Raw genomic sequence first — 23,703 nt, 5'->3', positions numbered from 1 at the left:
ACGGAATTCCTTTCAAGCTTGCCTTGCATACACACGGTCACACCAATTTTTTTGGTGAACTTTTGACTGCCAAGAACGCGGTGACGTACGACACTACGATGCAACCGTCGGAAGCCTGTCAATCAAGTAGGAACGCCCAGTCCCGCCGCCCATACCCGGAAGCGGCTGAGAAGATGCATCTCTAAAACGGTAAGTACGGCTCGGATTTTAAAAAAAACTACCCGATTCCCCTTCACAAAATGAGCCTCAATCTAATGTTAAAAATTTACTTTTCGGGTGAACCTCCACTTTAAACAGTTTATTATAATGTTTATGGTGGGAGAACGGAAAACCAACAGATAAAATGTAATAAATGTAAGCTTTATTGACATCTGATTGGCAGGAAAAGCTCAGTCATTAGATGGAGTTGGGAGGGGGGGGTCTCATCCTGGGTGGGTGGCCTGGCTTTTTCTCGGGGGACGGTGTGGATCGGATTCGGCAGCCTGTGGGAGGTAGAAGCGGAGTTTCTCCACAAGCTGACCGGGCCAAAACGCGTTGTCGTCAGAGGTGTAGAAGCGATGGGGGAATTTCCTTTTCAGATTCCTACAAATTAAACAGAAGGTGGATATAATAGATCACTTAGAACACCATTAACCCCTTCAGCCCCGGAAGGATATTCCCCCTTCCTGGCCAGAGCACTTTTTGCGATTCGGCACGGCGTCGCTTTAACAGACGCGGTCGTGCGACGTGCCACCCAAACAAAATTGACGTCCTTTTTTTCTTACAAATAGAGCTTTCTTTTGGTGGTATTTGATCACCTCTGCGTTTTTTTTTTCCGCTATAAATAACAAAAGCCAACATTTTGAAAAAAAAGCAATATTTTTTACTCTTTGCTATAAACAAAAATGTTCTTGCCCCCCCCCCCTCCCCCCATGCAATTTTGCTCTCCACATGCTCTGAGACATACAATAAATATCAGCTAGACTTAAAATCAGTTTACTGTATCAGATCAGGCAGTGATTGCGATTGGCTGCCACCAGAGGTTACAGCATATTATCACCACTTATTGACTGGTTGCTAGAGGTTACAGCACACATTATGGCTCACTGATTGGTTGCTAGAGGTTACAGCACACATTACGGCTCACTGATTGGTTGCTAGAGGTTACAGCACACATTACGGCTCACTGATTGGTTGCTAGAGGTTACAGCACATGATTTCTTCTTGTTCATTGGTTGCTAGAGGTAACTGTACAGTAATGCTGCTCCATGATTGGTTGCTAGAGGTTACAGCACATCATCTCTTCACTGCAGAGGGGCATGATATACATATGAATGCCGCCTTTATTTACATATGAATGTCGCCGGCCTCATCTATTTACATATGAATGTTCCCGATATTTACATATGAATGATGCTGCTATTTACATATGAATGGTAGTTATTTACATGTAATCACAGGGGCCCAGATTCAGATACATTGGTGTATCTATCCGTGTGGCGTAACGTATCTCAGATACGTTACGCCCGCCGTAAATTAAGGCGCAAGTTCCGTATTCAGAAAGAACTTGCGCCCTAAGTTACGGCGGCGTAACGTATGTGCTCCGGCGTAAGCCCGCCTAATTCAAATCTGGATGATGTGGGCGTGTTTTATTTAAATTTCAGGTGACCCCGCATATATTACGTTTTCCCAGTGCGCATGCTCGAAATTACACCGCAAGTCGTCATTGCTTTAGACGTGAACGTAACTTACGTACAGCCCTATTCGCGAACGACTTACGCAAACAACGTAAAATTTTCAAAACTCGACGCGGGAACGACGTCTATACTTAACATAGGATACCCCTCATATAGCAGGGGTAACTTTACGCCGGAAAAGGCCTAACGTAAACGACGTAAAAAAATGCGCCGGGCGGACGTACGTTTCTGAATCGGCGTATCTACCTAATTAGCATATTCCTTGCGTAAATATATGGAAGCGCTACCTAGCGGCCAGCGTAAATATGCAGCCTAAGATACGACAGTGTAAGACACTTACGCCGGTCCGATCTTAGGGAAATCTATGCGTAACTGATTCTATGAATCAGTCGCATAGATACGACGCCGCACACTCAGGCCCCGTACACACGATCAGACATGTCCGATGAAAACGGTCCGCGGACCGTTTTCATCGGACATGTCTGCTGGGAGCATTTGGTCTGATGCGTGTACACACCATCAGACCAAATTCCCTGCGGACAGAAAACGCGGTGACGTGGCGGCGACGATGATGCGGCGACGTGCGAGAACCAGAAAGTTCAATGCTTCCACGCATGCGTCTAATCACTTTGACGCATGCGGGGGATTTCGGTCTGATGGTTAGGTGTACTAACCGACGGACAGGTTTCCACCGGACAAGTTTCTTAGCATGCTAAGAAACTTTTGTCCGCTGGAAACCTGTCCGCTAGGCAGAAAAACTGTCCACTAGGCCCTACACACGGTCGGACATGTCCGCGAAAACTGGTCTGCGGACCAGTTTCAGCAGACATGTTCGGTCGTGTGTACAAGGCCTCAGAGGTACGATGGCGTATCTGGAGATACGCCGTCGTATCTCCTTTCTGAATCCGGGCCAGGGTCTGCGGGTGAGTCATCTGTGTACAACAATAGGGCAGAGCTGGGCAGAATTAGTAGCAGCACTTCACACTGAGATATCAGGACACAGCACATGACTAAAACTTCAAGGGACAAGGAAATTGAAACCAGGATAGTTGGCAACTTTGGGCCCCACAACAATGACATGGCCCAGGGCAGCTTCCCCTTTTGCCCTGCCTCAAAGGAGTGACACCATCGCAGCCCGGCCAATCAAAGAGCCTGAACCCAGAAGGAAGACCAGGAGAAGACGGAATCACCAGTGACAGCCAAAAAAGTTGACAGTGTTTGGGGGGGGGGGGGGGGGATCATGTGGCAGGTAAGTATAACCCCAAAGTACTAATTTAGACTGGAGCCAATTAACCAAACCGGCATGTCCTTGGAGTATGGAAAGAAAGTAAGCACAGGAAGTACATGCAAACTCCATGCAGATGGTGTCATGGTTGGGATTTGATCCAATGACCCTAGTGTGTTGCAGAGCAGAATTCCTAATCATATGGAGGGACGCGGACATTTTATCAGTCTATTCGACTCACCCACTCATCTCCTGAAATTGCTCGAAGGTCGTCCAGCATCTCAGGGTTTCTGTCCCGGCTTTCTTCTTTCCTCTCACTTTGGTTTTTACCCAGGCAACATAAGTGTTGGGGGGGTATGGACCATTACTGGAAAACACAGGAGAGGGTGAGAGATGGAAGGAGTGGAGGCAAATTAGAGGGTTTGGAGGATGAAACACAACAGAGAGGGGGTTAGATGAAGAACAGAGACTCCGATTATTCTGAGGCTTCATGTCTCTTGAAGACTCTAGTGGTGATATGTCCCTTCTGTCATTGGTGTCTCTGCCCAACCCACAAGGCTGGAGCAAGGTGCCACCCTCACCCAGATGGATTGCCTAGTTATTGGATCTTTCTGCTTTATGGAGAATTCATCACTGTGGACTGACAGTTCTGGTGGGGATGGCTCAGCACCAAGTCCCCGTGTTATTTATATATATATATATATATATATATATATATATACACACATACACTATAGTGTCAAAAGTATTGGGACACCTGCCTTTACACGCACATTAACTTTAATGGCAACCCAGTCTTAGTCCGTAGGGTTCAAAATTGATAGAACACCTTTGGGATGAATTAAAGCGGAGACTGTGGGCCAGGCCTTTTCGTCCACATCAGTCCCTGGCCTCACAAATGTGTTTCTGGAAGAATGGTCAAACATTCCCATAGACACACTCCTAAACCTTGTGGACGGCCTTCCCAGTAGAGTCGAAGCTGCAAAGGGTGGGCTGACTCAATATTGAACCCTAAGCCGACGTAACTCTGAATCTGCGCCGTCGTAAGTTTAAGTGTATTCTCAAACTGAGATACACTTAAACCTAGCTAAGATACGACGGCCTGCGCCGTCGTATCTTAGGGTGCAATATTTAGGCTGGCCGCTAGGTGGCGCTTCCGTTGAGTTCGGCGTAGAATATGTAAATGACTAGATACGCCTATTCACGAACGTACGTGTGCCCGTCGCAGTAAAGATACGCTGTTTACGTAAGGCGTTTTCAGGCGTAAAGTTATTCCATCAAATAGCTGGACTAGTCAACGATAAGTATGGCGGTCGTTCCCGCGTCGAAATTTTAAAATTGTACGTCGTTTGCGTAAGTCGTCCTTGAATGGGGCTGGACGTCATTTACGTTCACGTCGAAACCAATACGTCCTTGCGGCGTACTTTGGAGCAATGAACCCTGGGATGTGTACACGGACGGCGCATGCGCCGTTCGTAAAATACGTCAATCACGTAAGGTCACCCTCCATTACCATAAAACACGCCCCCTCAGCTAAATTTGAATTAGGCGCCATTACGCCCGCCCGATTTACGCTACGCCGCCGTAACTTAGCAGGCAAGTACTTTGTGAATCATGGGCCTGATCCACAAAAGGGATACGACGGCGTAACTGCTGTTACGCCATCGTATCCCTGTTTCTAACTATGGAACTGATCCACAGAATCAGTTTTCCATAGTTAGGCAGAAGATCCGGCATGTGTAAGGGACTTACACTGCCGGATCTTAGGATGCAGTACCGCATCCGCCGCTGGGGGCATTTTGTGTCGAAATGCCGCCTCGGGTATGCAAATTAGCACTTACGGAGATCCACGAAGCTTTTCAGCTTCGTTTTTTCTCCGTAAGTTTTAGTTTGCAATCGTAACTTTAGGGCTGCTTTTACAAGGTGTAAAGTTAGTACACCATGTAAAAGCAGACCCTTCTGTCCAGCGACGCGTTTTTTTTTTTTGTTTTGAATTTTTTTTTCGCGCCGTATCTTTTTTTTTTCCCGACGCAACTTTATTGACCCGTCGCAATCCACAAAGCTCGACGTAACGTAATTTCGCGCTATGCACGTCGGGAAAATGACATCAGGAGCATGCGCAGTACGGCCGGCGCGGGAGCGCGCCTCATTTAAATGGGAATCGCCCCCATTTGAAGAGGAACGCCTTGCGCCGGCGGAATTTAAGTTACACCGCTGCAAATTCCCAGGTAAGTGCTTTGTGGATCGGGCACTAACTTGGGAAATTTGCGGCGGTGTAACTTAAATGGAAAAAGTTAAGTTACGTCGCCTGGCTGAGGATTTGGCCCCATGTACTTGCCTCGCTAACTTACGGTGGCGTAGTGTAAACACGATACACTACTCTGCCGCAACGATACGCCTGCCTACCTGAATCTAGCTATAAGACTGGGATGCCTTTAAAGATCATGTTTTTTATAAAGGCAGGCGTCCCAATACTTTGGACAATATAGTGTAAGTCAGAGTGTCATATTCCAGCAAGCACACAATATCACAGGATTTACTCCTCCTAATAATGCTTGTGACTTCTAATCCCTTCTATACTCTCCATACTCCCTTCCAATGTATCTGTACATCTCTCTGCCTGGAGGGAGAGGAAGAAGGTGATAGAGATAGGGACCGAGCAAGATATAGAGGCCCCAAACATTTACTTTCATGTATATAATGATCCCGTTTTGTTTTTGGCAAATTGCATATGGCAGCTCACCAGTGTCTGGGAGAACTCTCAGGATCCTTCTCCACATTGTGTCTTCCTTTGGGCTTTTTTGTAGCGGAGCTCTTCCTCGTGAATCTGTCCTTGGAGGAAAGGCCAACGCCTGGCTGTCGGAGGGGAAGCTGATCTCCTGATTCACAGATCAGCTTGTCTCCAGGATATAATAAAGCTACATGAAGAGAATGGATTCAGTTCAGTATGGTGCATATGTGATTGCATTGACAGATTCCCCCGTGAACTAACCAACCTGCCAAGATCCCATTCTGGATCCGACTACTCCCCTGTCTGCTGCCTGACATGACCCAAGCCTGAACCTGACTGCCCTCATGCCCGCCACCTGCCTTCTACCCCAGCCTCGACCTAACTACTCTCTTGATTTCTGCCTGCCTTATACCCTAGCCTCGACCTAACTACTCTCTTGCCTGCCATAACCCGCGACTAGATTGACTACTCCGATTGCCGCCTGCCTGGACCTTGATTACTGCCTGCCTTTGACCCCAGTTTTAATTCCTCCCCTTTCTGCCTCCTGCTGTGTCCTCTGCCTGGACGTGACAACTTTCTTGTCTGTCCTCACCCTACTCTCTTGCCTGCTGCCTGAAATGACCCAAGCCTGCACCCGACTGCTCTCATGCCTGCCACCTTGCTTTGACCCCACCTAGACCTAGCTACTCTCTTTATTTATGCCTGCCTTCAACCCCAGCCACAACCTGACTACTCTCTTGATTGCTGCCTGCCTTCAACCCCAGCCTCGACCTAACTACTCTTTTGACTGCTATGACCCGCGCCTGGATTGACAACTCTCCTGATTGCGGCCTGCCTTTAACTCCTGCCTGGACCTCGATTACTGCCTGCCTTTGACCCCAGCCTGGACTTAATTCCTTCCCTTTCTTCCTCATGCCATGTCCTCTGCCTGGACATGACTACTTTCTTGCTTATCACCCTTCTCTCTTGCCTTCTGCCCAGCATGACCCAAGCCTGAACCCGACTGCTCTCATGCCTGCCACCTGCCTTGATCTACTCTCTTGATTTCTGCTTGCCTTCAACCCCAGTCTCTACCTGATGATGCTCTTGATTGCCGCCTGCCTTCAACCCCAGCCTTAACCTGTATACTCCTGCCTGCCATGACCTGAGCCTGGATTTGACTACTCTCTTGAGTACCGCCTGCCTTCAGCTCCTGTCTGGACCTTGATTTCTGCCTGCCTTTGACCCCATCCTGGACTTAATCCCTCCCCTTTCTGCCTTCTTCCATGTTCTGTCCCTGGACACGACTACTTTCTTGCCTGTCATCACCCTAGCCTGGACCTGACTTCGCTCTTGATTGCTGCCTGCCTTTGACCCCGGCCTGGATCGATCTAACATTTCCCATGCTGATATCTACCACCAGTATCAGCATTGTCATGAAGAGGGGGGTCTGTATTCACTGAGAGGAGGACAGTCAGGGTGATTTCAGGAGCATACCTGAGGGTAGAGAGGCAACTCTGGGGTGCACTGGAGTCATGGAGGACACTACGGTCAATGGGCCAGAAATTGTTCCAGGATCAATGGGAGTAAACAATGTCCCATCATTGGTGTCAGTCGGATAAACAGTGCCCCACCATTGGTATCAGTAGGAGGAATAATTCCCCATTGTTGGTGTCAGTGGGAGGAATAGTGCTCCATCATTGGTGTCAGTGGGAGGAATAATTCCCCATCATTGGTGTCAGTGGGAGGAATACCCCAGTGCCCCACCATTGGTATCAGTGGGAGGACTAATGCCCCGTTGTTGGTGTCAGTGGGAGGAGAAATTCCCCTTTTGATTGATATTGGTGGGAAGAATAGTGCCCCATCATTGGTGTCAGTGGGAAGAATAGTGCCCCAGTGTTGATGTCAGTGCAAGAACTAATGCACTATTGTTGATGTCAGTAGGAGGAATAGTGCCCCAAGGGCCAGATAAAGGCAAGCAAAGGGTCACAGTTGGCCCCCGGCCTGCAGTTTGGAGAGCCGCACTCTAGGGTGCACTGGAGCCTCAGGCCACTCTGAAGTGCCTAAAAGGCACAAGATGCTTTGGGGGGTGCACTGGGGTGTTCTTCATGCCCTGGAGACACCCGGTACACTGGAGTCAGGCATGGAGGACACACAGGTAAGAATTACGGTAGGGAAGGTGCTTGGTAGAGGCAAAGTGAAGCTGCACCAACCAAGAAAGCCGTCTCCTGTTTGACTGCCGCACCATCGCTCCAGGTAAAATCCGGAAGTGCCGAGAACTGTGCACCGGAGAAGAGCCCCGGCACTGGACCCCAGAAGAAGTGAGTGTGACTTTTACTGTATCACGGATCAATATCTTTGAATCCCACCTTCCTCCAGCAGCTCCTCTGTAAGGGGAACGTCGTAGGCTTGGCACAGTCTTAGGATCTTATGATATTGTTGTAGGCCCCGCCTTCTGAACTGCTCCACCAGCTCGGCCGACTCCTCCCCCAGCGTAGACGGTAGGGAATGGGCGTCAACAGCGGCGTTGCCCGTTCGCACCAAACGGCACTGATCTAACCAGTCCAAGAGACGTGTGTTGCTCTGGAAGAAGAAGACAATAAAGTGTTAAAGATAAACAAGCAACATTCGATTGTCTATTGGTCTGTTCTTTATCCTGTGATAATCTATTGGGCTCGTCCACGATTTTGAATATCCGTTCTCAAAGTGTATGTATTAGACATGTGCAATTCGTTTTTAGTTTTTGACAAATTTGTTAATTCCGACATTTCTGAATTTCCAAAATTTCGAATTTCCGAATTTTCGAAACGTCATAAAATTCTGAAATTCTGAGTTTCTGAAATCCGAAAAATTCAAATTAGGAAATTCTAAAATTTGAAATTTGAAAATCCGTAAATAAAAATGAAAATCAGAAAATTCTAAAGAATGAAAATCCGAAAATCTAAAATAATAACAACCGTATTTATCGGGGTATACCGCGCGCCGGCGTATAACGCGCACCTCAAGCTTAGAAAGGTAGTTTAACCACTTAAGCCCCGGACCTTTAGGCAGCTAAATGCCCAGGCCAGGTTTTGCGATTCGGCACTGCGTCGCTTTAACAGACGGGGTTGAAGTGGTTTCAATGAAGCCGGTTGCATTTATCCCTGAAGACTGAGGACATCTTGTGGTGAAAAGTGATTACTGCAGGTACAGCAAAGGACCACCCTATGGAAATGTCATCTGCTCACCTTCGCTCTTCTCTTCCTCTCCCGATAGTTCTTCCCGATCTCCTCCATGTCCTCGTAGCTGAGGGGCCGCATTTCATCCAGACTGACAGGAGGAACCTGGAGAAAGCGGGAATCACTGCCCTCACTATGGGCACTGCGGCCCGGCGGGGATCTCGTCTTCGTATCCCCAACGCTGAGCAAGGAGACGGAGAGCGCCGAAGAGGGCCGAGTCCCACCGGAGTCATTTTTCTGGTCACTAGAAGGTCGCAAACACTTCACAGGAGCTGCAAAAAAATGCAAAAATAAAAAAATTATATCATTATCATATAATTATATTATTATATTATTATATTATTATTGTTATTAATATTGTTTAACCACTTAAGACCCGGACCAAAATGCAGCTAAAGGCCCAGGCCCCTTTTTGCGATTCAGCACTGCGTCGCTTTAACTGACAATTGCGCGGTCGTGCGACGTGGCTCCCAAACAAATTGGCGTCCTTTTTTTTCCCACAATTAGAGCTTTCTTTTGGTGGTATTTAATCACCTCTGCGGTTTTTATTTTTTGCGCTATAAACAAAAATAGAGCGTCAATTTTGAAAAAATGCTATATTTTTTACTTTTTGCTATAATAAATATCCCCCAAAAACATATATAAACCATTTTTTTTCCTCAGTTTAGGCCGATACGTATTCTTCTACCTATTTTTGGTAAAAAAAAAATCGCAATAAGCGTTTATCGATTGGTTTGCGCAAAATTTATAGCGTTTGCAAAATAGGGGATAGTTTTATTGCATTTTTATTATTTTTTTTTTTTTACTACTAATGGCGGCGATCAGCGATTTTTTTTCGTGACTGCGACATTATGGCGGACACTTCGGACAATTTTGACAAATTTTTGGGACCGTTGTCATTTTCACAGCAAAAAATGCTATAAAAATGCATTGTTTATTGTGAAAATGACAATTGCAGTTTGGGAGTTAACCACAAGGGGGCGCTAAAGGGGTTATGTGTGACCTCATCTGTGTTTCTAACTGTAGGGGGGTGTGGCTGTAGGTGTGACGTCATCGATTGTGATTCCCTATATAAGGGAACACACGATCGATGCCACCGCCACAGTGAAGAACGGGGAAGCTGTGTTTACACTCAGCTCTCCCCGTTCTTCAGCTCCGGGGACCGATCGCGGGACCCCAGCGGCGATCGGGTTTCCGTGAGTCCCGCGGCCGAGGTCACGGAGCTTCGGACCGGGCCCGCGACCCACGGCTGGGCATTATACAATTACGTACAGGTACGTGATTGTACCCAGCCGTGCCATTCTGCCGACGTATAGCGGCGTTAGGCGGTCCTTAAGTGGTTAAGTATTTATTTATCTTTATTATTATTTTATAAATATTATTATTAATAAAGTATTTCACAAGTGGCGGGAAATGTGGGAATTTTTACCATTTATAAGAGATAAGAGATGACACGACTGTGTGAAATCTTGGAGCGCGTGCAGTTCTCACAATTATCTGATCCGCCCCCTGCTGTAGTCTCTCACCTTGTGACTTGCTACAAAGTTACAATATACAGTCTGATTCAGGGCCGATCCTAGGCAGGATGCATTGCACCCAGGCGCCTGCAAAGATGGGGGCGCCGAACATCTAACAGACTCTCTAACAGAAGCCCCCTCTGTGTCCATCACAGAGGCTCCCCTCCAGGTCCCAATAAAGTACTCTGCTTCTCTTCCTGTATTTTGTTTATTGTTAAGAGATCATGTAAGGATCCCAGGGTAATGAAGACTTTGTGGGAGGAGCATCTCTGTGGTTGAGTCATTGCCATAGAAACATTTCTAAAGGGGAGGAGTAAGTAAGATGACCATGCCCATGTGGGGGGCGCCAGAAATATTTCTTCACCCAGGCGCCTGTGACCCTAGGATCGGCCCTGGTCTGATTACTGGGGGAGGGGAGACTAAGGAAATGCTTCCTCCTGCCTGCAGCAGACCGATTACATCATCTCAGCCTAGAGAAAGTCACTGGGGGACAGGAGACTGAGGAAATGCTTCCTCCTGCCTGCAACAGATTGATGACATTATCTTAGCCTAGAGAAAGTCACTGGGGGAGAGGCGACTGAGAAAATGCTTCAATCTGCCTGCAACAGACTGATGACATCATGTCACCTTGTAAAAAGTGGCTGGGGCACAGGAGACTGAGAAAATGCTTCCCCCTGCCTGCATCAAATTTATTACATCATCCCAGCAGACCGATTACATCATCTCAGCCTAGAGAAAGTCACTGGTGGGGGGACAGGAGACTGAGGAAATGCTTCCTCCTGCCTGCAACAGATTGATGACATTATCTTAGCCTAGAGAAAGTCACTGGGGGAGAGGAGACTGATGAAATTCTTCATCATGCCTGCAGCAGACTAATGACATTATCTTAGCTTAGAGAAAGTCACTGGTGGACAGGAGACTGAGAAAATGCTTCAATCTGCCTGTAGCAGACTGATGGCATCATCTCAGCCTAGAGCCACTGTGGGAGAGGAGACTGAGGAAATGATTAAGCCTGCCTGTAGCAAACTGATGACAACATCTCAGCCTAGAGAAAGTCTCACTGGGGGAGAGGAGACTGAGAAAATGCTTCATCCTGCCTGCAGCTGATTGATGACATTATTGTAGCCTAGAGAAAGTCTCACTGGGGGAGAGGAGACTGAGAAAATGCTTCATCCTGCCTGCAGAAGACTGATGACATATAGGTGGATTCAGAAAGACTTAGGCTGGCGTATCAGTAGATACGCCAGCCTAAGTCTGAATGTGCGCCGGCGCTAATTTAAGCGTATTCTGGTAACCAGATACGCTTATATAAAGGCTCAGATACGAGCGGCGTAAGTGTCCTACACCGTCGTATCCTAAAGTGTAATATTTAGGCTGGCCGCTAGGTGGCGCTTCCGTTGCGGTCGGCGTAGAATATGTAAATCACTCGATACGCCTATTCACGAACGTACGCCCGGCCGACGCAGTACAGATACGCCGTTTCAGTAACGCATTATCAGGCCTAAAGTTATTCCATCAAATAGCTGGAATAGTAATGTTAAAGTATGGCCGCCGTTCCCGCGTCGAAATTCGAAAATTTTACGTCGTTTGCGTAAGTCGTCCGTGAATAGGGATTTACGTCATTTACCTCCACGTCGAAATCAATAGGACCGCGCGGCGTACTTTGCCGCAATGCACACTGGGATATGTAGGCGGACGACGCATGCGTCGTTCGTAAAATACGTCAATCGCGTAAGGTCACCCCCCCATTACCATAAAACACGCCCCCTCAGCTAAATTTGAATTAGGCGCCATTACGCCCGCCCGATTTACGCTACGCCGCCGTAACTTAGCAGGCAAGTACTTTGTGAATACAGAACTCGCCTTGCAAACTTACGGCGGCTTAGTGTAAATGCCATACGCTACGCCGCCGCAACAATGCGCCCGCCATCCTGAATCCAGCTAATAATCTCAGCCTAGGCAAAGTCCCTTGGTTGGAGTTTGAGGGGAAAACTTTCTAAATGATAAAAAGTGGAGCTTTAAAATGTTAAAAAATAAAAATGAAAGGTACTGTTGCTGTGTATTGTTATTTATCGGGAGTTAATAATTAATACAGACGTTTTGGCCCAGATTCAAGAAGCAATTGCGCCCGTGTAACCATAGGTTACACAGCGCAATTGCTTACTTGCTCCGGTGTAACGAGTGCTCCCGATTCAGGAACCTCGTTACAGCCTAAAATCTGCGCGGCATAAGGCTCTTATGCCTCGCAGATTTTAGGCTGCATTCTTGCGTGGGCCGCTAGGGGGCGCTCCCATTGTGATCAGCGTGTAGTATGCAAATTGCATACTACCACTGATTCACAAACTTGCGCGGGCCCTGCGCAAGCCAGGTACGGAGTTTCCGTACGGCAACTTTAGCGTAAGGCTGCCCCTTCTAATAGTAGGGGCAGCCAATGCTAAAGTATAGCCGCCGTCAAATTTCACGGCGTTTGCGTAAGTGATTCGTGAATGGCGCTGGACGCCATTCACGTTCACTTTGAAGCAAATGACGTCCTTGCGACGTCATTTGCCGCAATGCACGTCGGGAAAGTTTCCCGACGGCGCATGCGCTTTACGATCGGCGCGGGAACGCGCCTAATTTAAATGATTCCCGCCCCCGGCGGGATCATTTACATTGCGCGCGCTTACGCCGGGCAAATTTTGCCGGCGCGCCCTCGCAATTTACGGAGCTACTGCTCCGTGAATCGAGGGCAGCGCAAAATATTTGCGTGGGCGCAGGGCAAAATCGTTGCCCTGTGCCTGCGCAAATAAAGCTACTTGAATCTGGGCCTATGTTTTTATGTAAATGATAATATGAGGATCGTCATTCTCCATCAGACCAGCAGGTGTCGCCGTCCCCAATCTGTGCTCATGTTATATAGACTGTACCTCCTGCCCCCAGACTGACAGACACTCCCTTCCGACGTCCTCCCAGGTTCTTCTTCCACCACAGGTTGCGTCCGGCGCAGAGCTCTTTGTAGTTCATACAATTCGGATGTTTGTTCCCGAGGGAGATGACCAAATCATCCAACTGCAAATCACTGATGGGAATATCGGCCTGGAAGAGAAAGGAAGCCGGGAAATAAAGCGCTGGCCGTCTATAGATACGCGACGTGCGATTCCTCGCGTTCCAAATTCAAATTCCGAAAACATTTTCATTATTCGGATGTATCAGAAATTTCCAAATGACAATAGTCATACATTTTTTGCATTTCGCGGTTTTAACGTGTTTTTGATGCGGTTTCGGATGCATTCCAGGTGCTTTTTTTTCTTCTTTTTTTTCTGTTTTTTTCCCCCCAATATACTAGGGTCCAATGCGTTTTTGATGCATTCCAGTGCCCCCCCCCCCTTTTTTTTTTCTCAACCTTTAATAAGGACATATGCGCTTGTGCGTTTTTGATGCAGAAAAAAAAAGCACTCAACTGCATGTGGTGTGAACTGGCCCTGAGAAGGAATAAAAAACGCAACAGTAAGGGCCAGTTCACACCTCATGCAGTTGAGTGCGGTTTTTTTTTCTGCATCAAAAACGCATGGAAAGTAGGTTATATGGTTTTTAACCACTTAACCCCCGGACCATATTGCTGGTCAAAGACCAGAGCACTTTTTGCGATTCGGCACTGCGTCGCTTTAACTGAAAATTGCGCGGTCGTGCGACGTGGCTCCCAAACAAAATTGGTGTCCCTTTTTCCCCACAAATAGAGCTTTCTTTTGGTGGTATTTGATCACCTCTGCAGTTTTTAGTTTTTGCGCTATAAACAAAAATAGAGCGACAATTTTGAAAAAAATTTATATTTTTTACTTTTTGCTATAATAAATATCCCTCAAAAATAAATAAAAAAAATTTTTTTTCCCTCAGTTTAGGCCGATACGTATTCTGCTACATATTTTTCGTTAAAAAAAAATCGCAATAAGCGTTTATTGATTGGTTTGCGCAAAAGTTATAGCGTTTACAAAATAGGGGGTATTTTTATGGCATTTTTATTAATATTTTTTTATTACTAGTAATGATGGCGATCAGTGATTTTTTTTGGTACTGCGACATTATGGCGGACACTTCGGACACTTTTGACACATTTTTGGGACCATTGTCATTTTTATAGAGATCGGTGCTATAAAAATGCATTGGATTACTATAAAAATGCCACTGGCAGGGAAGGAGTTAACACTAGGGGGCGGGGAAGGGGTTAAGTATGTTCCCTGGGTGTGTTCTAACTGTAGGGGGGGTGGCCTCACTAGGGGGAAATCACTGATCTTCTGTTCATACATTGTATCAACAGAAGATCAGCATTTCTCCCCCTGACAGGACCGGGAGATGTGTGTTTACACCCACAGCTCCCGGTCCTCGCTCTGTAACGAGCGATCGCGTGTGCCCAGCGGCGATCGTGCCTGCGGGGCACGCGCACTGGAGTCGGGGGAGAGCAGGGGGCCCTAGTGGCCTGCGCGAGAGCCGACGTATAGCTATTGGCTCTAGCGCAGGGGAGCCGACCTGCCACCGTAAAACAACGGCGGCTGGTCGGCATAGTTCCAGAGCTTTCCAGTTCCAGAAAAAAAAAAGTAGAACATGCTGCATTTTTCCTGCACTGGAACGCTGTAAAACACATCAAAAACGCACTGGACCCAAGTACATAAAAAAGAAGCACCTGGAATGCAGTAAAACGCATCAAAAACACACTGGACCCTAGTACATTGCAAAAGATAAATAAAAAAACAGAAAAAAAAGAAGAAAAAAAAGCACCTGGAATGCATCCGGAATCGCATCGAAAAAGCATAAAAAAACACACTAGACCCAAGTACATTGGGGGAATAAATAAAGGAAAAAAAGCACCTGGAATGCATCCGGACTGCATCAAAAACGCACTGGACCCTAGTACATGGGGGGGGGGGGAACAAAAAAAACTGAAGAAAAAAAAGCACATGTTTTGCACCCGGAACCACATCAAAAACACACTGGACCCTAGTACACTGGGGGGAAAAAAAAGAAAAAAATAACCTGGAATGCATCCGGAATCGCATCGAAAAAGCATAAAAACGCACTGGACCCTAGTTCATTGGGGAAAAAAATAAAGGAAAAAAAGCACCTGGAATGCATCCGGAATCGTATCAAAAACACACTGGACCCTAGTACATGGGGGGGGGGGGGAGAAAAAGAACCTGGAATGCATCCGGAATCGCATCGAAAAAGCATAAAAAAAACACACTGGACCCAAGTACATGGGGGGGGGGGGGAGCGCCTGGAATGCATCCGGAACCGCATCAAAAACACACTGGACCCTAGTACATTGAAAAAGATAAATAAAAAAAAAAAAGGAAAAAAAAAGCACCTGGAATGCATCCGGAATCGCATCGCAAAAGCATAAAAAACGCACTGGACCCTAGTACATTGGGGGAAAAAAAGAACCTGGAATGCATCCGGAACTGCATCAAAAACGCACTGGACCCTAGTACATTGGGGGGAAAAAACAAACAAACAAAAAAACAGAAGAAAAAAAGCACCTGGAATGCTTCCGGAACGCATGAAAAACACATTAAAAACGTGCATGCAAAAAATGCACAAAGAACAGGTCTGGAGTGCGTTTTTGTGGTGTGACCCCAGCCCTAAGGGCCGGTTCGCACCAAAGAAACGCAGTCCAGATGCATGCGAGTTTTTGATGCGTTCCAGTGCTTCCTCCCCTCCCCTCTTTTATTTTTTAACCTTAAAGGGCCAGTTCACACCACATGCAGTACAGTGCGTTTTTGTTCTGCATCAAAAATGCATGGAAAGTCGGTTATATGGTTTCCAATGGCACAGTTCACACCAGTGCTGTCTGTTCCAGAAAAAAATATATATTTTTCTTACAATGAAACGCATCAAAAACGCACTGCACCCTAGTATAGTGGGGGGAGGGGGACAGGAAAAAAAAGAAAAAAGCACCTGGAATGCATTCGGAAATGCATCAAAAACGCACCGGAACGCATCAAAAACACGTTAAAAAAACGTGCATGCAGAAATGGATCTGGAGTGCGTTTTTGTGCCGTGAACCAGCCCTCAATAAGGACATGTGTGTTCCAAGTGCGTTTTTGATGCGTTTTACAGCGTTCCAATCACAATCCAGTGCATAGAACTTGCTTTCCAATGCGTTTTTTTTGATGCAGAAATATAGAAATGTGGTGCGGACTGGGGGGGAGGGGGGGGTTGTCACCTCTTTCCGGACGGACTTCAGATCCTTGCTGGAGATCTCTTTCCTCTTCCTCTTGTCCGTTTGGTTGTAAAGGTCGACGAGTCGGAGGCGGCGCTGATGGAGATACGAGTCCAGGATGGCCAGAGCCTCGGGGGCGGGTTGTTGGATGGAGGGCGTGACCGCACTGCGCTGCGAGCTCCTCCTCGGGACGCTTCGCTCCGCCTCCTGCAACATCCAAACAAAGAGTTATACACAAGTAATGGTGGGACCTGGGGAGGCGAAGGTTTCTAAAAGGAAGGAATCTGATTGGCTGCTGTGAGCAACACAGAATTATCATTTTTTTCTTTCATTTACTTTACAGAGCAGATCTAGGAAATCAAATAACAATCATCTACTTTTTCTTTACATGTGAAAATCTGTTTATTTTTTTGTAGAAATGTAGTTAGAACCCCCCAAACATTTTATACATATATTTATTTTTTAACCACTTCAGCCCCGGGAAGGATTTACCCCCCCCTTTAATGACCAGGCCACTTTTTGCGATACGGCACTGTGTTACTTTAACCACTTAAGACTCGGACCTTTAGGCAGCTAAAGGACCCGGCCAGGTTTTGCGATTCGGCACTGCGTCGCTTTAACAGACAATTGCGCGGTCGTGCGACGTGGCTCCCAAACAAAATTGGCGTCCTTTTTTTTCCCACAAATAGAGCTTTCTTTTGGTGGTATTTGATCACCTCTGCGGTTTTTATTTTTTTTATAAACAAAAATAGAGCGACAATTTTGAAAAAAATTCTATATTTTTTACTTTTTGCTATAATAAATATCCCCCAAAAACATATATAAAACATTTTTTTTTCCTCAGTTTAGGCCGATACGTATTCTTCTACCTATTTTTGGTAAAAAAAAAATCGCAATAAGCGTTTATCGGTTGGTTTGCGCAAAATTTATAGCGTTTGCAAAATAGGGGATAGTTTTATTGCATTTTTATAAAAAAAAAATTTTTTTACTACTGCCGATTTTTTTCAAGACTGCGACATTATGGCGGACACTTCGGACAATTTTGACACATTTTTGGGACCACTGTCATTTTCACAGCAAAAAATGCATTTAAAATGCATTGTTTACTGTGAAAATGACAATTGCAGTTTGAGTTAACCACAAGGGGGCGCTGATGGGGTTATGTGTGACCTCATCTGTGTTTCTAACTGTAGGGGGGTGTGGCTGTAGGTGTGATGTCATCGATTGTGTTTCCCTATAAAAGGGAACACACGATCAGTGCTGCCGCCACAGTGAAGAACGGGGAAGCCGTGTTTACACACACCTCTCCCCGTTCTTCAGCTCCGGGGACCGATTGCGGGACTCCATCGGCGATCGGGTCCGCGGTCACGGAACTTTGGACCGGGTCGCGGGCGCGCGCCCACGACCCCGCGGCTGGGCGTAAAGAGCCACGTACATGTACGTAGATGTGCCCAGCCGTGCCATTCTGCCGACGTATATCGGCGTGAAGGGGTCCTTAAGTGGTTAACTGACAATTGCGCAGTTGTTGGACGCTGTGCCCAAATACAATTGATGTCCTTTTTTTTCCCCACAAATAGAGCTTTCTTTTGGTGGTATTTGATCACCTCGGCGGTTTTATTTTTTGCGCTATAAACAAAAATAGAGCGACAATTTATTAAAAAAAAAAATCGGAACCTCGGCCTGCGAGTGACAAGCGTTTCGCAATACGAGCTATTTAAAAAAAAAAAAAACCTGACTCGATTTATGAGCGCTGTCTCGCAAGACAAGCAGGATTCAAGCAGTTGGGGGTGCAGTACCGCATTTGGCCAGAGGAGCGGGGGCGCCGGTGATGCCCCGAGACACTCAGAGATGCTTGGAGAGACTTGGGGACGCTCGGAGACCGAGCGTCTCTGAGTGTCTCCGGTGCCCCCCGCACCTCTGGCCACATGCGGTATTGCATACACTGCCGCCATGACCCGCTGCCCCACCGAGACAGGGTAAGTGGCGGGCGGGGGATGCACACTGGCAACATTTGATGGGCACAGTAGCTGCAATTGATGGGCACACTGGCAGCAATTGAAGGGAAGAGTGGCAGCGTTTGATGGCACAGTGGCGGCAATTTATGGGTGCAGTGGCTGCATTTGATGGACACAGTGGCTGCATTTGATGGGCAGGAAATAAGATAATAAAAACTTACACAGCTGGCTGTATCCCGATTGGTCTGCTGCGACATCCGACTTTGTAAACGCCTCTCGGCCATTTTATCTTGCACCCGTGTCTCTAACGCGGTCAGGTTTGGTTTTCCTTGCAGCCATTTCTCTAGATCCCCCATACTGTCCAGCTGAGCCCTTAGGTTCTTTCTTTCTAATATCCAGTTGGAAATGTTCTGCTCATCCATCTTGGTCCCCAGGATATGCCCATCTCTCTTGTGCCTCAGGATCTGCCCATCCACGTTGGTCCCCAGGATCTGCCCATGCACCTTGGTCCCCAGGATCTGCCCATCCACGTTGGTCCCCAGAATCTGCCCATCCACCTTGGTCCCCAGGATCTGCCCATCCACCTTGTGCCCCAGGATCTGCCCACCCACCTTGTTCCCCAGGATCTGCCCATCCACCTTATGCCCCAGGATCTGCCCATCCACCTTGGTCCCCAGGATCTGCCCATCCAACTTGTGCCCCAGGATCTTCTCATCCACCTTAGTCCCCAGGATCTGCCCATCCACCTTGGTCCCCAGAATCTGCCCATCCACCTTGGTCCCCAGAATCTGCCCATCCACCTTGGTCCCCAGGATCTGCCCATCCAACTTGTGCCTCAGGATCTGCCCATCCACCTTGGTCCCCAGGATCTGCCCATCCAACTTGTGCCTCAGGATCTGCCCATCCATCTTGGTCCCCAGGATCTGCCCATCCAACTTGTGCCTCAGGATCTGCCCATCCACCTTGGTCCCCAGGATCTGCCCATCCACCTTGGTCCCCAGGATCTGCCCATCCACCTTGGTCCCCAGGATCTGCCCACCGACCTTGTTCCCCAGGATCTGCCCATCCACCTTGTGCCCCAGGATCTTCTCATCCACCTTGGTCCCCAGGATCTGCCCATCCACCTTGGTCCCCAGGATCTGCCCATCCACCTTGGTCCCCAGGATCTGCCCATCCACCTTGGTCCCCAGGATCTGCCCACCCACCTTGTTCCCCAGGATCTTCCCATCCACCTTGGTCCCCAGGATCTTCTCATCCACCTTGGTCCCCAGGATCTGCCCATCCACCTTGGTCCCCAGGATCTTCTCATCCACCTTGGTCCCCAGGATCTGCCCATCCACCTTGGTCCCCAGGATCTTCTCATCCACCTTGGTCCCCAGGATCTGCCCATCCACCTTGGTCCCCAGGATCTTCTCATCCACCTTGGTCCCCAGGATCTGCCCATCCACCTTGGTCCTCAGGATCTTCTCATCCACCTTGGTCCCCAGGATCTGCCCATCCACCTTGGTCCCCAGGATCTTCTCATCCACCTTGGTCCCCAGGATCTGCCCATCCACCTTGGTCCGCAGGATCTTCTCATCCCCTGGTTTAGCGCCAACTCTGGAAGCTTCCATTGGCTTTCCTGTAAGATTCAATGGGTCAGACTCCACTTTCTGCATTGGAGGGGCAATGATGCGCCGCGTCCTTGACTTCGGTGGTCCAAAAGTTCTGCAAGCCACCTTGAAGAAGAGTGTCTGGGAGAGATCCCGCTGCTTGTACTTCTTGATGTCATCGTCGGAGGATTGGAGGACGTCCTGGAAGTTCACTTCTTTAGCCATGGCTACATTTAATATTGGTGGGGCACAGAAATTAAGAGGTTGCAAGACTCCTCGTGGGCAGGGCTAAAGGTGGGGATACAGTAGCAGCATGACCTCTGGTGGCTGCAAGAGAAAGAGTTTAGACTTAAAGGACCACTAAATCTCAAACCATTTAAATTTGGTTCTTAAACAAGAATCCCAAGTGTGGATATTTTTACATAGTTATATTGATCCAAGCTCGACTAATATAACTATGTATATATCATACCTGCGGGATCCCAGAGGAAGCTGGCTGTAGTAGGCACTGATACGACAGTGATTGCCTCTAGATTCCGGGTCCTGTGCCAAGTGGCTGCCCCAGGGCCGCTGATAGGGGGGGACCACCAGTCCTCCTGTAGGGGGCCCGGGCACACAGTGTGTCCACTAAGAATGATTTTAGTATATTTATTGTGAAAATGTTGTTTTGATATATTTAAGGAGGGGGGGGGGGGCTGCCAGGTAGGCTGTATGGGGCCCCGTGATTTCTAACAGCAGCCCTGCTGCTTTCTGAACACAGAGGATCCCTTGCTCGGCACGGGCACCATTCAAAGAATGCTTTCCATTTTCTGAATGTATGTAAAGTGTTCTCTGATTGGATGAGAAATTACAGGACCTAAAGAATCTGCTACTGAGGGCTGGATACCACAGCGTACCTTCAGAGGTCTAGTGGAGTCCAGGCCTCGATGGGTTATAGTGGGTGGTCATAAATAATGTTATGGCTGATCTGTCTGTGTGTATACAAAGCAGTGTTGCCAACCGTCCGTAAAAATACGGACAGTTTGTAAAAACGGGCACTCCCCCCCCCCCCCCCACATTCGTAAATGTCCGTGGTTGCGGGAATGTGCCAGTAAAAATAGCCGAGATCGGTTCGGCTTGGAACTGCGCATGGAGATCGCAGGGGGAGATTGGAGGCAGGGGGAGATTGGAGGCAGGGAGAGATTGTGGCACTGCAGAGAGGGTGAAGGCAGGGGTTGTTGGTAGCAGGGGGTGATGTGACTAAATAATTTGCCTTTATTATATCGAAAATAACAAAAATATGTTTTTTTTACCTTAATATCTACCTTAACCACTTAAGCCCCGGACCAAAATGCAGGTAAAGGACCCGGACAGTTTTTTGCGATTCGGCACTGCGTCGATTTAACTGACAATTGCGCGGTCGTGCGACGTGGCTCCCAAACAAAATTGGCGTCCTTTTTTTCACACAAATAGAGGTTTCTTTTGGTGGTATTTGATCACCTCTGCGGTTTTTATTTTTTGCTCTATAAACAAAAATAGAGCGACAATTTTGAAAAAAATTCAATATTTTTTCCTTTTTGCTATAATAAATATCCCCCAAAAATATATATAAAAAAACGTTTTTTTTTCCTCAGTTTAGTCCGATACGTATTCTTCTACATATTTTTCGTAAAGAAAAAAAAAATCGCAATAAGCGTTTATCGATTGGTTTTGCGCAAAATTTATAGCGTTTACAAAATAGGGGATAGTTGTATTGCATTTTTATTAATATTTTTTTTTTTTACTACTAATGGCGGCGATCAGCGTTTTTTTCCGTGACCGCGACATTATGGCGGACACATCGGACAATTTTGACACATTTTTGGGACCATTGTCATTTTATCAGCAAAAAATGCATTTAAAATGCATTGTTTACTGTGAAAATGACAAATGCAGTTTGGGAGTTAACCACTAGGGGGCGCTGAAGGGGTTAAGTGTGACCTCATGTGTGTTTCTAACTGTAGAGGGGCGGGGCTGGACGTGTGACGTCATTGATCGTGCTTCCCTATATCAGGGAACAGACGATCAATGACGGCGCCACAGTGAAGAACGGGGGAAGCTGTGTTTACACACAGCTCTCCCCGTTCTTCAGCTCCTGTGACCGATTGTGGGACTCCAGCGGAGATCGGGTCCCGCGGTCACGGAGCTTCGGACCGGGTCGCGGGCGCGCGCCCGCGACCCACGGCTAGGCACTTAAAGAGGACGTACAGGTACGTGCTTGTGCCCAGCCGTGCCATTCTGCCGACGTATATATGTGCAGGAGGCGGTCCTTAAGTGGTTAAATCACATTGCTATTTGCCTAGCGTACTTGTTTGTAGCCTTAAATACTGAAAATTGCACCTAAAAATGTAATTTAGTAACTTTTGTGAAATGCCAGGAAAATTTTTGCTGCGCCAGTAAATTTTCGGGTGTCGTGCCAGTAAATTTCAATCTGGTAGGTTGGCAACACTGATACAATGTAACGTTTTACTTCAAATAGAGATATCATTAAACAGGAACACTGTGCACATGCCATCCAACTTCTATGAATAAAACAAACATTTTATCTGTATACATTCAAAACAATAAAAAAAAAAAAAAAACCACAGATGACATCACACTGATAAACTCCGCCTATTTATAATGAATTATATCAGAAGAATTAATGATCTTTTCAGGAAGGATCTCACACATACCTGCGCTGTCCGTGCCATTCACTCCCTAAACTCTGCAGGCTTCTTGTTGTCTGGTAACCAAGGTGACAGCCCCGCCCACACAGCACTGATTGGATGAGGCTTACGTCCACATTTATCTCAAACGCTTCCACCCTCCACCTCCAATTACCCAGAGACTCACACAAAAAAAAACAAAAAAAAACACAACATTGCTTTGACTGGCTCAGGAACAGGAATAAAAAAATAAATAAAACGTTACATTACATTTTTTTAATATCATTTTTAAAGGGTAACTCCACTTTTGTGGGGAAAAAAACTCAAGGAAAAAAATAATAAAAAACTTGCATATGCAATTGTGACACAAGTCATATTGTAATTAATGTGAATGTATAATAAATATATAAAGTGCATTTCCACCCATGTGACAACGCTTGAGTGTAAAGAGCCAATTGAGCGGATGGGGGAGATCACTGCTCTCCAGTGGTGGCTGGTACTGTATCATCCGATCGTGCTCCCAGCACCGGCTCCTGCTCGTCTGATCGTGCTCTCCGCACCGGCTCCTGCTCGTCTGATCGTGCTCCCCGCACCGGCTCCTGCTCGTCTGATCGTGCTCCCCGCACCGGCTCCTGCTCGTCTGATCGTGCTCCCCGCACCGGCTCCTGCTCGTCTGATCGTGCTCCCCGCACCGGCTCCTGCTCGTCTGATCGTGCTCCCCGCACCGGCTCCTGCTCGTCTGATCATGCTCCCCGCCTCCTGCTCGTCTGATCGTGCTCCCCGCACCGACTCCTGCTCGTTTGATCGTGCTCCCCGCACCGACTCCTGCTCGTTTGATCGTGCTCCCCGCACCGGCTCCTGCTCGTCTGATCGTGCTCCCCGCACCGGCTCCTGCTCGTCTGATCGTGCTCCCCGCACCAACTTCTGCTCGTCTGATCGTGCTCCCCGCAC

General features: G+C 47.5%; 1 protein-coding gene across 10 annotated transcripts; it reads right to left on the bottom strand.

Annotated features, from left to right (window-relative positions):
• Positions 1–344: 344 nt before the first annotated feature.
• EFCAB12 (EF-hand calcium binding domain 12) lies at positions 345–22,950 on the bottom strand. Of its 10 annotated transcripts, none has more exons than XM_040358866.1 (10): positions 22,780–22,950; positions 19,538–20,413; positions 18,716–19,456; positions 16,543–16,746; positions 13,253–13,421; positions 8,839–9,101; positions 7,981–8,194; positions 5,645–5,819; positions 3,143–3,268; positions 345–582 (listed from the first exon to the last, which is right to left on the bottom strand). In XM_040358866.1, exons 2-10 carry the CDS (start codon positions 20,309–20,311, stop codon positions 423–425), a joined length of 2,826 nt encoding a protein of 941 aa, XP_040214800.1. In that variant the 5' UTR covers positions 20,312–20,413; positions 22,780–22,950; the 3' UTR covers positions 345–422. The 10 variants fall into 10 exon arrangements, with proteins under 10 accessions (XP_040214800.1, XP_040214801.1, XP_040214804.1 ...); XM_040358867.1 differs by having other exon boundaries at positions 18,716–19,483; positions 19,835–20,413; XM_040358870.1 differs by having other exon boundaries at positions 18,716–19,510; positions 19,889–20,413.
• Positions 22,951–23,703: the final 753 nt, after the last annotated feature.

The sequence above is a fragment of the Rana temporaria genome, chromosome 7 (genome assembly GCF_905171775.1).
Source record: "Rana temporaria chromosome 7, aRanTem1.1, whole genome shotgun sequence".
In the NCBI taxonomy this organism is placed as follows: domain Eukaryota; kingdom Metazoa; phylum Chordata; class Amphibia; order Anura; family Ranidae; genus Rana; species Rana temporaria.
Note: the sequence above shows the minus strand (reverse complement) of the source record. Positions and strands in the feature narration are given on the sequence as shown.

Coding starts and splice junctions, on each gene's coding strand:
- EFCAB12 (XM_040358864.1), bottom strand. CDS start 20,311: ATGGCTAAAGAAGTGAACTTCCAGGACGTCCTCCAATCCTCCGACGAT. Junction 5,820..7,980: donor AGAGGAGCTGCTGGAGGAAG/GTGGGATTCAAA, acceptor CTCTTCATGTAG/CTTTATTATATCCTGGAGAC. Junction 583..3,142: donor CAATTTCAGGAGATGAGTGG/GTGAGTCGAATA, acceptor TTTAATTTGTAG/GAATCTGAAAAGGAAATTCC.